This window comes from Papio anubis, chromosome 18, assembly GCF_008728515.1.
Source record: "Papio anubis isolate 15944 chromosome 18, Panubis1.0, whole genome shotgun sequence".
Lineage (NCBI taxonomy): Eukaryota > Metazoa > Chordata > Mammalia > Primates > Cercopithecidae > Papio > Papio anubis.
Genome location: NC_044993.1, coordinates 32537315 through 32550276, shown reverse-complemented (window position 1 = coordinate 32550276; position 12962 = coordinate 32537315). Strand labels below are relative to the sequence as shown.

General features: G+C 47.1%; 1 protein-coding gene across 2 annotated transcripts; it reads left to right on the top strand.

The window, feature by feature from the left end:
• The first annotated feature begins 489 nt into the window (after positions 1–489).
• Positions 490–9888, top strand: ARL2BP (ADP ribosylation factor like GTPase 2 binding protein). 2 transcript variants are annotated; one of them, XM_003916931.2, is made up of 6 exons: positions 490–768; positions 1446–1507; positions 4195–4301; positions 6034–6119; positions 6669–6765; positions 8436–9888. In XM_003916931.2, the coding sequence occupies exons 1-6, from the start codon at positions 731–733 to the stop codon at positions 8535–8537; spliced, it is 492 nt and encodes a 163-aa protein (XP_003916980.1). In that variant the 5' UTR covers positions 490–730; the 3' UTR covers positions 8538–9888. The 2 variants fall into 2 exon arrangements, with proteins under 2 accessions (XP_003916980.1, XP_009194773.1); XM_009196509.4 differs by lacking the exon at positions 490–768 and adding an exon at positions 1032–1175.
• Positions 9889–12962: the final 3074 nt, after the last annotated feature.

Genomic DNA, 12962 nt, shown 5'->3' with positions numbered 1-12962 from the left:
TTACTGCCGAGTAAGCTTTATAATGCGAAGATTATAATGCAAATTACAAGGCATCTACTTCTTGCGATGGCGCTTTCCTTCCACGAGGGGTAGGAATTGTCTTGAAATCAGACGTCAGCATCACCTGGTTCAGGGATAAAGGACGGGCTCTCCAGCGACTTGGCAACTTACTAGCGCTCTTCAAAAGCGCCTTAAACTACTTAATTTTCCACACTCTGGGAGGGGCGATTTATTCTCGAGTTGCGAGCGAGGAAATTCAGGCTCGTGGCTTCGTTTCCTTTATCCGTAAAATGGGGGCGACTTAAGACTGAGTCGCCAAGCAACGCGGCCTAGGCGAGGCCTAGCATCCCTCCGCATTCCTTTCCGGGACTTCCTCTCCCTGTCTTGCCCCGCCCCGGCATCGGTGACGCGCGCCTGTGATTGGCTGCCGGCCCGCCGTGAGGCAGCGGAAGGGGTTGCAGTGGCCATGGTAACAGGAGGTGGGGCGGCAGTCACCTAGGCCTGGACCTGCGGCGTCGGCTGCGCGCGCAGAGGGCCCGGGGGGCGTAAAGGCCGGGCGGACGAGTGGACGCTGCGGGTATCCAAGGCGGGGCCTGGCGCGCAGGCGCTGACCCAACCTGGCAGTGAGGTGGCCGCGGCCTTGGCTGAGAGGCGTTAACCTCGCTGGCCGCCGCGCCCTGCATGCGAGTTGGGCCGCGGGCGCGGCAGGAGCCTACTCGGGGCGGCGGCGATGGACGCCTTAGAAGAAGAGAGCTTTGCGCTGTCTTTGTGAGTAGCTCCGCCAGGGGGCAGGTGACTTGGGGACGGGGACAGCGGGCGTTTGTCCGGACCTGACCCTATAAAACAGGTGTCCTTAGGGGCGGGGCAGGGTGGGGGCCGCCAAGGCGCCGTCCCAGCCCCAGGCCTTCGTTTTGTAGAGTACTAAGGCCGCAGGTTTCAGGCCCCGGAGGACAGGAGTGCGAGGCGGGTGTCACCGTTGATCAGCACCTCCATCACAATCCCCAGCCGCCAACCCTCAGCTGTCAGCAAAGCCTGGCGGGGTTGAGCTGCGGAGGCCCTGCCCCGCGCCCGAGGCCCCTCCACGCCTCCCTGGCCCCCGCCTCCCGGACTCCTGACCAAATGACCCCTCTGGCAGGTGTTTCACCCGTGCCGGGTTCATGCTCACAAGCAGACAGGTATGGGGTGATAGCGAAAAGCCTGGAGAACCAGTTTTTATTAAAGTGGAGTCATGACATTGAACGTTCATGTCACAAACGTGCCGAGTGTGTTTTCTTCTGTTTGGACTTACTAGATTAGACAGTCATTCTTACATTGTTGAAGATGGGTGATGGGAAGTTCGTTTTGCTACTCTTTTTTTCTCTTGTGCATGTTTGAAAACGTCCATACTAAAAACATTTTTTTAATGCATTATTTGAAATAGCACCTAATCCAGGCATGTTTTTCAGCTCCTCCGCCTCTGATGCAGAATTTGATGCTGTGGTTGGATATTTAGAGGACATTATCATGGGTAAGCTTTTAAGATACTGTTTTTAAGGACTTGCTTGCTTCTTCTTTAAGGACATTGAAATCAATTTGGAGAGTTAATTTTAAAAAGAGAAAACATCAAGCTGCCTGCAATTTTTAATGTAGCACAATGTAATACTTAAGTAAAGGCTTACTGCAGTTTGTCTTAGAAACAAACGGCCCAGTACTCCTGAAAACATCTAATAAGCATAGATTCAGAGGCCTGGAAGGGACTGACTCAGGTAATGGGGCCCCAGGAGTGTGGAGTTCTTCACAAAACTATAGGAAATAATGATCTACTCTATTTCTTATGTAGGGTAAGAGCAATTTCATTTTTAGATAGTTTTGAGTTTTAACATTTTCATGCCACAAAACACGTAAAACCAGGCCAGGTGTGGTGGCTCACGCCTGTAATCCCAGGACTTTGGGAGGCCGAGGCAGACGGATCACGAGGTCAGGAGATCAAGACCATTCTGGCTAACACGGTGAAACCCCGTCTCTACTAAAAATACAAAAAAATTAGCCAGGCGTGGTGGCGGGCGCCTGTAGTCCCAGCTGCTCAGGAGGCTGAGGCAGGAGAACGTGAACCTGGGAGGTGGAGCTTGCAGTAAGCCGAGATCGCGCCACTGCATTCCAGCATGGGCGACAGAGCGAGACTCCGTCTCAAAAAAAGAAAAAAAGATACATAAAACCATAACCACAAGCACACATGGCCATAAAGAAAACAAAGTGTTAAGCTTCAGCTGGTTCTATATTTTCCTAGGTTTTGAGTTCCTACTTGTGGATGTATTTGGGCATCCATGAAACCTGCTAAGTAACAGACAAGCAGTAACAGTCCCCAGAGGTTTAAGACAAGTATGTAGGAGGGGAAAACTTACATTTGAGAAATTCTGTTGACTTTTAAGTTTTATGAGAATTAGGAAAAGAACACTGTTATTTGGTGGTGTTGACTGTATGGCTTAATCCATTTAGTATGAAAATTACTGACCAGGCCGGGCATGGTGGCTCATGCCTGTAATCCCAGCACTTGGGGAGGTCAAGGCAGGTGGATCACAAGGTCAGGAGATGGAGACCACGGTGAAACCCCGTCTCTACTAAAAATAGCAAAAATTAGCCGGGCCCGGTGGCGGGTGCCTGTAGTCCCAGCTGCTGGGGAGGCTGAGGCAGGAGAATGGCGTGAACGCGGGCGGTGGAGCTTGCAGTGAGCAGAGATTGCACCACTGCACTCCAGCCTGGGCGACAGAGCGAGACTCCGTCTCAAAAAAAAAAAAAAAAGAAAGAAAATTACTGACCAATGTTTTATACCTTCAGGTATAAAGGTTCATGCCCTTAACTCCTGAATATAGATGTTTCATCATTAAGTTCATTTCCCATGTGGATTTGGGGATTTCTGGGGAATACTGAAGAATCCATTCAGTTATCTTGCCTATTATACCCTATATGCTATGGGAAAATGAGCCTTCTGTGAGCCTACAGTATTTATCCCAAGGTCTAGGTCCTTTCTGAAACTTTCCTTTTATTTTTAGAAATAATCTATTCAGTTGTTAAGATTCCTTATTCCGGGCTGGGTACAGTGGCACACACCTGTAATCCCAACACTTTGGGAGGCCAAAGCAGGTGGATTGCTTGAGTCTAGGAGTTCGAGACCAGCCTAGGCACCATAGGGAGACCCTGTCTCAATTTAAAAAAAAAAAAAAAAAAGATTCCCTCTTCCCTATCATTTATTAAGTGTTCACTATGAACTAATCTATTTATATGAATTCTCATCTAAATTCCACTTCCAATCCTATATGATAACTACTATAAACCATTCTTATTTTCCAGATAAATGAGAAGTTTATATGGGGTTTAGAGAAATTAAGTAACTTACCCAAGGTCACACAATTAGTAAGTAGCTGAGATGCGATTCGAACCCAGACAGGCTAGCCTCTTTCAGACTCCATACTTCTAATCACTACAATGTTTCCACAATTGCTCCTAAAGTTATATCAAAATAAGAGAGAACCAATCCATTCCCTTTCAGAAAAGTAATGTGAGGGAGTTCCCAAGCCACCCCGTGTGGATGTGGTTAAAATGGACTGAAGGATGGTGATGATCACTGCACAACAATGTGAACATACTTAAAGCCACTGAGCTGTGTGCTTCAACATTAAAATGATTTTTAAAAAAATGATTTAAAAAAAACAATTTAAAAAGAAAACAGGGCTGGGCGCGGTGGCTCACACCTGTAATCCCAGCACTTTGGGAGGCCAAGGCAGGCAGCTCACCTGAGGTCAGGAGTTCGAGACCAGCCTGGCCAACATGATGAAACCCTGTGTCTACTAAAAATACAAAATTAGCCCAGCGAGGTGGCACACGCCTGTAATCCCAGCTACTCAGGAGGCTAAGGCAATAGAATCTCTTGACCCCTGGAGGTAGAGGTTGCAGCGAACCAAGATTGCACAATTGCACTCCAGCCTGGGCAACAAGAGTGAAACTCCAGCTCAAAGAAAAAAAAAGAAAGAAAAAGAAAACAGGATTGGTCTATTTCAACATCAGGGTCCCATTTAATACCCTCTTAAAACATCAGCTTTCCTTCCAGAGACTGACCATTGAGAAAGTAGTACTGCTGACATAGATCCTGCCTACTTATAAATCATAATGGTTGGTAATCTCCATTAAAAAGAATAAATTTTCCCCATTGTGGTTCAGATGACGAGTTCCAGTTATTACAGAGAAATTTCATGGACAAGTACTACCTGGAGTTTGAAGACACAGAAGAGAATAAACTCACCTACACACCTATTTTTAATGAATACGTAAGTAGATTTTTATGTCTCCTACCAGGAGGTCAGAGTTTTAAAAATTTAAATTTAGAATCAAAAGACATTGAAATTTGCTGCTTTTTAAAATATGCCACCAGTACACTGCCAGGAATCCTCATTAGAATCTGGTTTAAGTTCATTTTCCTCTGCACAGCCTTTGGGGCTATTTTCCAAAAGGCTTTCAGGCAAATATTTGATTAGCTCATCAGCTTCATATTTAAAAGAAGTTTGAGGCCGGGCGTGGTGGCTCAAGCCTGTAATCCCAGCACTTTGGGAGGCCGAGACGGGCAGATCACGAGGTCAGGAGATCGAGACCATCCTGGCTAACACGGTGAAACCCCGTCTCTACTAAAAAATACAAAAAACTAGCCGGGCGAGGTGGCAGGTGCCTGTAGTCCCGGCTACTCGGGAGGCTGAGGCAGGAGAATGGCGTAAACCCAGGAGGCAGAGCTTGCAGTGAGCTGAGATCCGGCCATTGCACTCCAGCCTGGGCAGCACAGCGACACTCCGTCTCAAAAAAAAAAAAAAGTTTGACCTGGGCTTGGTAGCACACCTGTAGTGCCAGCTATTTGGGAGGCTGAGGTGGAAGAATCACTTGCGCTCAGGAGTTTGAGACCAGCCTGGGCAACAAAGTAAGACCTCTTTATCTAAAAAAATAATATAATAAATATAATAAATGAAGTTTGGCTTATCATAGTCCTGCTTTCAATCACAGTACATGAGTTTTTCATACCTTGCATTTGCATGCTTTTGACAAACCTTTCTGCTTTCACATACTCTTTCTTTCTTCTATATAATCCAGTCATATATGCAAGACTATTAAATAAAAGTGAAAACTGAGACCAAGATCACTAACTATTTGGTGGAAAAACCAAGACTGGAACCCAGGAACCTCAGCTCGTCACCCTTGGGTCTCTACACTTTACCCTGAGGCTTCTTGCAGCCCTCTGGGATTCTGTCATCTAAGAATCCATTTCAGCCTCCAAGACTTTCTTTTCTTTTTTTTTTTTTTTTTTTTTGAGACGGAGTCTCGCTTAGTCGCCCAGGCTGAGGTGCAGTGGCCGGATCTCAGCTCACTGCAAGCTCCGCCTCCCGGGTTCACGCCGTTCTCCTGCCTCAGCCTCCCGTGTAGCTGGGACTACAGGCGCCCGCCACCACGCCCGGCTAAGTTTTGTATTTTTAGTAGAGACGGGGTTTCACTGTGTTAGCCAGGATGGTCTCAATCTCCTGACCTCGTGATCCGCCCATCTCGGCCTCCCAAAGTGCTGGGATTACAGGCGTGAGCCACCGCGCCCGCCCGACTTTATTTTCTTAACACAGAAGCATGACATAAACAAACCTGCCCAGAAGGAACCTGTGACTGCCTCCATGTCCATATGTTCTGTTTACACAGATGCCCTCTACCCAGGAGGCAAAGCCTCCATTTATTGCATCCTGCACTGGGTTGTGGGTGTGGGCACTGTGCTACTCACTGTCTCCACCTGTGTCAGAGCATTCACCCTGCTACAGCATCATTATCAGGTAATGCTTCTCTTCCACACCAGGCTGAGTTCTTCTCCAGGACAGGGGCTGTGTTTTGGTCTTCTTTGGTATCCTTGGCACTCAGTGTAGATTGTGGCACACAGACCTCAGGAAATGTTTAGGAAGGGCTGGAGGGCAGGCTTTCTGAAAAGAAGTCTTGTTTTCCCAAAATGTGGTCTCACCAAAATCCTCTCCACTGTTGCAGATTTCTTTGGTAGAAAAATACATTGAAGAACAGCTGCTGCAGCGGATTCCTGGGTTCAACATGGCAGCTTTCACCACAACATTACAGTGAGTTGAGCTTGACTGATTTTTGTGTTTTGTTTTCTCACTTTCTTCCTTCCCTAGGCTGACCAAAAGACCCTCTTGTTTTGTTTGTTTTCCTGTGCATGCCCTTGGTGATTAGGTCCTGTGTAGGAAGCCCTCAAACCTTTTAATGAAATCTTGAAAAGACCAGGCAGTGGCTCACACTTGTATTCTCAGTGCTTTGGGAGGCCAAGGGAGGAGGATCACTTGAGCCCAGGAGTTCAAGACCAGCCTGGGCAACATAGTGAGGCCCCAACTCTACAAAAAATAAATTAGTTAGTGTGGTGTTGCATACCTGTCAGCCTAGCTACTCAGGAGGCTGAGACTGGAGGATCCCTTGAGCCCAGGAGTTCAAGGCTACAGTGAGCTATAATTGCACCCCTGTACTCCTGCTTGGGTGACAGAGCAAGACCCAGTCTCTAAAAAAAAAAACAATGCAGGGGGTGGGGCTGGGGTGAGGGAAAGAAAAACAAAAGCAATCTTGAGGACTGTCTCATCATTCATTCACGAAACAGCCGTCTGTTCCATCTGCAGGCACCATAAGGATGAAGTGGCTGGTGACATATTCGACATGCTGCTCACTTTCACAGATTTTCTGGCTTTTAAAGAAATGTTTTTGGACTACAGAGCAGTAAGTTACTACTGCCTATTTATTTAGCCACTTTGAGCCACTTAGAAAGTTCCAGGTAGAAATACCGAACACAAACCTTGCACGCTTCCCCCATCATTCTCCCTTCAAACTGGCCAGTATCAGTCCAGCAGCTGATGAGGCATCAGAAGAGTGAGCTGCTATTCTACTGTGGCTGGGACCTTCTCATGTTTTCATGAAAGAAGCCCCAGGTACCATCTTAGAGTTCCTAATCAGAAGGACAAAACCCAAAAAGCAGGTCTCAGGTCTCATTCTGCCTTGCCTTTCTTTTTTTTCTTTGAGACAGAGTTTTGCTCTTGTCACCCAGGCTGGAGTGCAGTGGCACGATCTTGGCTCACTGGAACTTCTGCCTTCCAGGTTCAAGCGATTCTCCTGCCTCAGCCTCCCGAGTAGCTGGTACTACAGGCACCTGCCACCATGCCCAGCTAATTTTTGTATTTTTAGTAGAGATAGGGTTTCACCAGGTTGGCCAGGCTGGTCTCAAACTCCTGAAGCATGGTCCACCTCGGCCTCCCAAAGTGTTGGGATTACAGGTGTGAGCCACTGCACCTGGCCCTGCCTTGCTTTTCTTACAATGGAAGCTCTTTATAAGAAAAATAGGAGACTGGGTATGGTAACTCACACCTATAATCCCAGCACTTTGGGAAGCCGAGGCAGGCAGATGGCTTGAGCTCAGGAGTTTGAGACCAGCCAAGGCAATATGGCAAAACCCTATCTCTATGAAAAATACAAAAATTAGCTTGGTGTGCTGGTGTGCACCTGTAGTCTCAGTCAGCTACCTGGGGGGCTGGGTGGGAGGACCGCTTGAGCCCAGAAGGTTGAGACTGCCGTGAGCTGTGATTGCCCCACTGCAGTCCAGCCTGGGTGACAGAGTCGGACCCTGTGTCAAAAAAAAAGAAAAGAAAAAGAAATGGTGTTGGGTATGGTGGTGCATGCCTGTAGTCCCAGCTACTTGGAAGGCTGAGGCAGGAGAATCACTTGAGCCTAGGAGTTTGGGGCTGTGTTGCACAGCAGTGATGCCTGTGAATAGCCGCTGCACTTCAGCCTGGGCAACATAGCAAGACCCCCATCTAAAAAAAAAAAAAAAAGAGAAAGAAAGAAAAATGTTTTCCAGTGAAGGGAGGTACATTTTAAGAGTGCACTTTAAGAATGACCAGGGCCAGGCTGGACACAGTGGCTCATACTTATAGTTCCAGCACTTTGGGAGGCCAAGGCAGGAGAATCACTCAAGCCCAGGACTTCAAGACCAGCCTAAGTGACATACCAAGACCCTATCTCTACAAAAATAAAAATAAAAAAGTTAGCCAGCTGTAGTGGTGCACACCTGTAGTCCTAGCTACTCAGGAGGCTGAGGCAGGAGGACCATTTGAGCCCAGGAATTCCAGGCAGCAGTTAGCTATGATCAAGCCACTATACTCCAGCCTGGGTGACAGAGCAAGACCCTACCTCTTTAAAAATAATAATAATAAAAAATTAAGACTAGGGCAGGCCAGTATTGAGCAGAAATGCAGAATAACCAATAACCTGTGTTCCCTTCCTATGTACTCTGGAGGTCCATGTTCCCACCTTCAGCTCTGCCTTCGCCATGTCAGAGGCAAGATTCCAAGCCAGGGCTCTTTCTGGCCCTTCCTTTTGGTTGTTTTCTCATATAGGAAAAAGAAGGCCGAGGACTGGACTTAAGCAGTGGCTTAGTGGTGACTTCGTTGTGCAAATCATCTTCTGTGTCAGCTTCCCAGAACAATCTGCGGCACTAGGTCCTACCTCCAGCCAATGAATGGGATCATTCTGGATGTCACCAGCCCCATAGGCCCAGCTCATGATGGCAGAACACATCTTGGAAAGACTGACTCTGTTATGTAACTCATTTATGTTAAATATTGATAGGTCAAAACCAAAAAGACCTAACCCTCCTGGACCTATTGCTCCTGAAACACCTTCTTGTATTCATTAACCATAGTACTCCTCCCTCCTCAAGTAGACACCTCTCTCAGGAGCTTCTGGGTCAGACGCCTCTGGAGCGAGCCCACGTCAAGCACTCCCCCTGGGGGGTCCTTCCCCAGCATACCTGCTGGTGTGTAAGTGTGGACTCACCCACCGCCACCACCCTCTGTACCAGCAGCCTCTGCATGAATCTTTGTGCACTCGCACCTCTTTTTCACATGGGCCACAGTTTCAGTACTTCAGCCGCAGTGGGGTTCCTGATGTTTAGGGTGTTACTCAAGCCCAGCTTGAGATTTCGGAATCTCCTGTGATCACATCTTGTCTTGGGTATAGGAATCAACAGAAAGAGATATCCTCTACATAAAAGCTCCATGTGAAAAGCTACTCCTAGTCTTAACGTTTGCAGTCCTTGTGTCACTGTCTTCTGGTCCTGATGTAGTCCCACTGTTTCTAGATGTCTCTTTTTAGCATTATTTTTGGAAAAAAAAAATATTTTTATAGATGAATACTCAGGCTAACCTAGTGGATGTGATCTTGGAACTTCCATGATTATCCACTTAAAGATCAAAGTATTATATGCTGTGTGCTTTTTAGGTGTTAGTACTGTGAAAGCAAAAACGCTTTCTACATTGGCATTCGTTCCTATTTTACTGGGCACCTATGAATGTATGCTGTGTGCTAGAAATAGGCTAAAACATTCTTATAGCATGTTAGTATGTTTGCATGTTTGCTGAAAATCCTTTCTGTGTAAACCAGTTTGTAAGGTTCTCTGGGTTAGGTAGGGACTCTGCAGTTTCTTCCTGTCAAAATCTCTCTTACTAAGATGATGTTCCACTGTCCAGCCCAGCATGAGTAGCAGGTAGGGCACAGCTTTACTGGCTGTTTGTATGCTTTGGTTTAGTGCAATGTGTGGTAGATTACTTACCAGAAAACATATATGTCATCTCTAGAATGAACAAAAAGCATAGTAGTTCAATTCCCAGTGTGTCCCTTTGATTTTTTTAATAGTAAAAAGAATCTGTACTGACTTTTCACTTGGCCATTCTGGTTTTAAAGGACAAGTATAAGCTTTACATAAGCTCTGTTTTTCTGTACTGATGTGTCACTTATTAAATACTTTTGTACCATGAGTAAAATTTGAGGTGTTTTGCAAGAACCACCATTCTCAATGAGTCATACTTTTTCTTTAACGTAGCTACTGCCATCAGGTTATTATTGCTTTGGTCTTTTTTTTTGGCAGGGGGAGGGGGGGCGGCTAGTCAAGTGAAGCAGTGGGAGTAGAGAAGGAACAAAGAAATCTGCCTGCCACTGGTTGTGATCTATTAGTTATAAACACCACTGCACTCGCACCAGCCCGCTTTGGCCCCTTAAAATCACTCTCAGAGCCAGCTTTTCAAAATACCACCTCTCCTGGGCTTGCTTTTTCCCTTGCTTTGTCTATAAATGGGACTGTCCACCTCAGCCCAGGCATGTTGGGGGCACTTGCTAAGACCTGTGGACCAGCCTGCCTGCTTGAGAAAAAGCCAGTGGACAAGTCCAGAGATTAAATGATGAAAAAACGACAATAAAGGCAAATTGGTTTTTCACCCTGTCTTTTTTTTTTTTGTCTTTTTTGGGGGAGGGGGGTGGAGTTTTGTTTTTGTTGCCCAGGCTGGAGTGCAATGGTGCAATCTCTGCTCACTGCAACCCTCGCCTCCTGAGTTCCAGTGATTCTGCTGCCTCAGCCTCCCAAGCAGCCAGGATTATAGGTGTCCACCACCATGTCCAGCTAATTTTTGTATTTTTAGTAGAGACAGGGTTTCACCATGTTGGTCAGGCTGGTCTTGAACTCCTGACCTCAGGTAATCCACCCGCCTCCCGAAGTGCTGGGATCACAGGTGTGAGCCAACATGCCTGGCTCGTTTTTCACCCTTTCTGCTCAGTAAAAAGGAGGCAAGTCTGTTGTCACTTAATATTATAAGTAGACATTCTGATTTATTTTAAAATAAACTAGCAGCCTGTCTCTCCATCCACAGACACTTAGACTGTGATGTCAGGTGCCACCTTTGATGGGGCTCCCACCTGGCCTGGGGTGAGGAAGCCCCAGTCCTCTTGCTTAGGACTCCTCCCCAATGAGGAGCAATAGTCACGTGAACTGCTGAGCCTTAGCATTGACTGAGCGCCTTTAATGTTCCCCCGAAACAGGCTTTTTGATTCGTGTCGGAAACATAAGAGGGGTGAGCTCTCCAACTTGCCTGCGATGTTGTTTTGCATTTAAGTGCATTGTCCTTCCTTAAAACCAAACTCTTATAACTTACTCCTGGAAGGACTAATTTATTATTCAAACTCGGAGAGACTTGAGAGTAAAAAGTGATGCTATTAATATTTATACCAGGGCCAGGTGTGGTGGCTCACACCTATAATCTCAGCACTTTGGGAGGCTGAGGCAGGAGGATCACTTGAAGCTGGGAGTTTTGTGACAAGCCTGAGCAATAATAGCGAGACCCAGTGTCTACCAAAAAAAAATCAGCCAGGTGCGGTGGCTCACGCCTGTAATCCCAGCACTTCGGGAGGCCGAGGCAGGCGGATCACGAGGTCAGGAGATTGAGACCATCCTGGCTAACACGGTGAAACCCCATCTCTACTAAAAACACAAAAAGTTAGCCAAGTGTGGTGGCACGCGCCTGTAGTCCCAGCTATTTGGGAGGCTGAGGCAGGAGAATCGCTTGAACCCGGGAGGCAGAGCTTGCAGTGAGCCAAGATCACACCACTGCCCTCCAGCCTGGGTGTCAAAGCGAGACTCCGTCTCAAAAAAAAAAAAAAAAAAATTAGCTGGGCATGGTGGCATGCACCTGTAGTCCAAGCTACTGAGGAGGCTGAGGTGGGAGGATTGCTTAAGCCTGGGCAGTCAAGGCGGCAGTGAGCTGTGGTTGTGGCACTGTACTCCAACCTGGGCAACAGAGCAAGACCCTGTCTCTTAAAAAAAAAATGGCCGGGCGCGGTGGCTCATGTCTTTAATTCCAGCACTTTGGTAGGCTGAGGCGGGTGGATCATGAGGTCAGGAGATTGAGACCATCCTGGCTAACATGGTGAAACCCCATCTCTACTAAAAATGCAAAAAATCAGCTGGGTGTGGTGGCGCTCACCTGTAGTCTCAGCTACTCGGGATGCTGAGGCAGAAGAATCGCTTGAACCCAGGAAGTAGAGGTTGCATTGAGCTGAGATCATGCCACTGCACTCCAGTCTGGGTGACAGAGCGAGACTCCATCTCCAAAAACAAAAAAATTATACCAGGACAACAACAGCACAAACTGGGCTTGTCCCAGGTGGACTGGGACATAGGTACTGGATTTAATCCCCCATCCCTGAGTAACAGAGTAGCTCATCTGCAACTGTTTGAACTTAGTTACATTTTAATTCTCAACTTTTAAAAAGGGACCAGAGGCTGGGGGCCATGGCTCATGCCTGTAATCCCAGCACTTTGACAAGCCGAGGCGGGGAGATCACCTGAGGTCAGGAGTTAGAGACCAGCCTGGCCAACATGGTGAAACCCTGTCTCTACTAAAAATACAAAAATTAGCCAGCCGTGGTGGTGCACACCTGTAATTGCAGCTACTTGGGAGGCTGAGGTGGGAGAATCTCTTGAACCCGGGAGGGGGAGGTTGCAGTGAGCCAAGACTGTGCCATTGCACTCCAGCCTGGGTGCTAGAGTGAGACTCCATCTCCAAAAAATAAAAATAAAAATAACAAATAAAAAGGGTACAGAGGGTGCCTAGAAATGCTTTTACCTTATTGTTCAGAGAACGTTGCTCTGTGGTCTTAGAAAAATAAGCTCAGGAGTACTCGGCTGCTTTCCTCTGCTGTCTCTACCAGCTCTGAGCAGGCAGCATGGCCAGCCACCTTGATTATATGACCTCCAAGCTTCACAGACCTTCAAGGTAGGTGATATTATTGAAATCTTTCATTTAGTAAGCTCACCTAACCTGCTCAAAGCAAGGGTGACTAAGTTATTGTCAAATTGAATCACTTGTGAGAATAAAAGGCCGTGCTATTCTACTTATGCCAGCACAAACAGCATAAACCAGGACTGTTCTAGACCCAGCAAGCAGGAAGTATAAGCAGCTTTCCTCTGGTCAAAGAGTTGGCAGGTGGTGCTGAACGACTCCGGAACGTGAACTGCCCTACAGCAGGCATCTTCTACAGTCAAGCTGAGGTCTCCTGGAGGTTACAAGCACCTGCAAAAGTGATTCCCCAACATC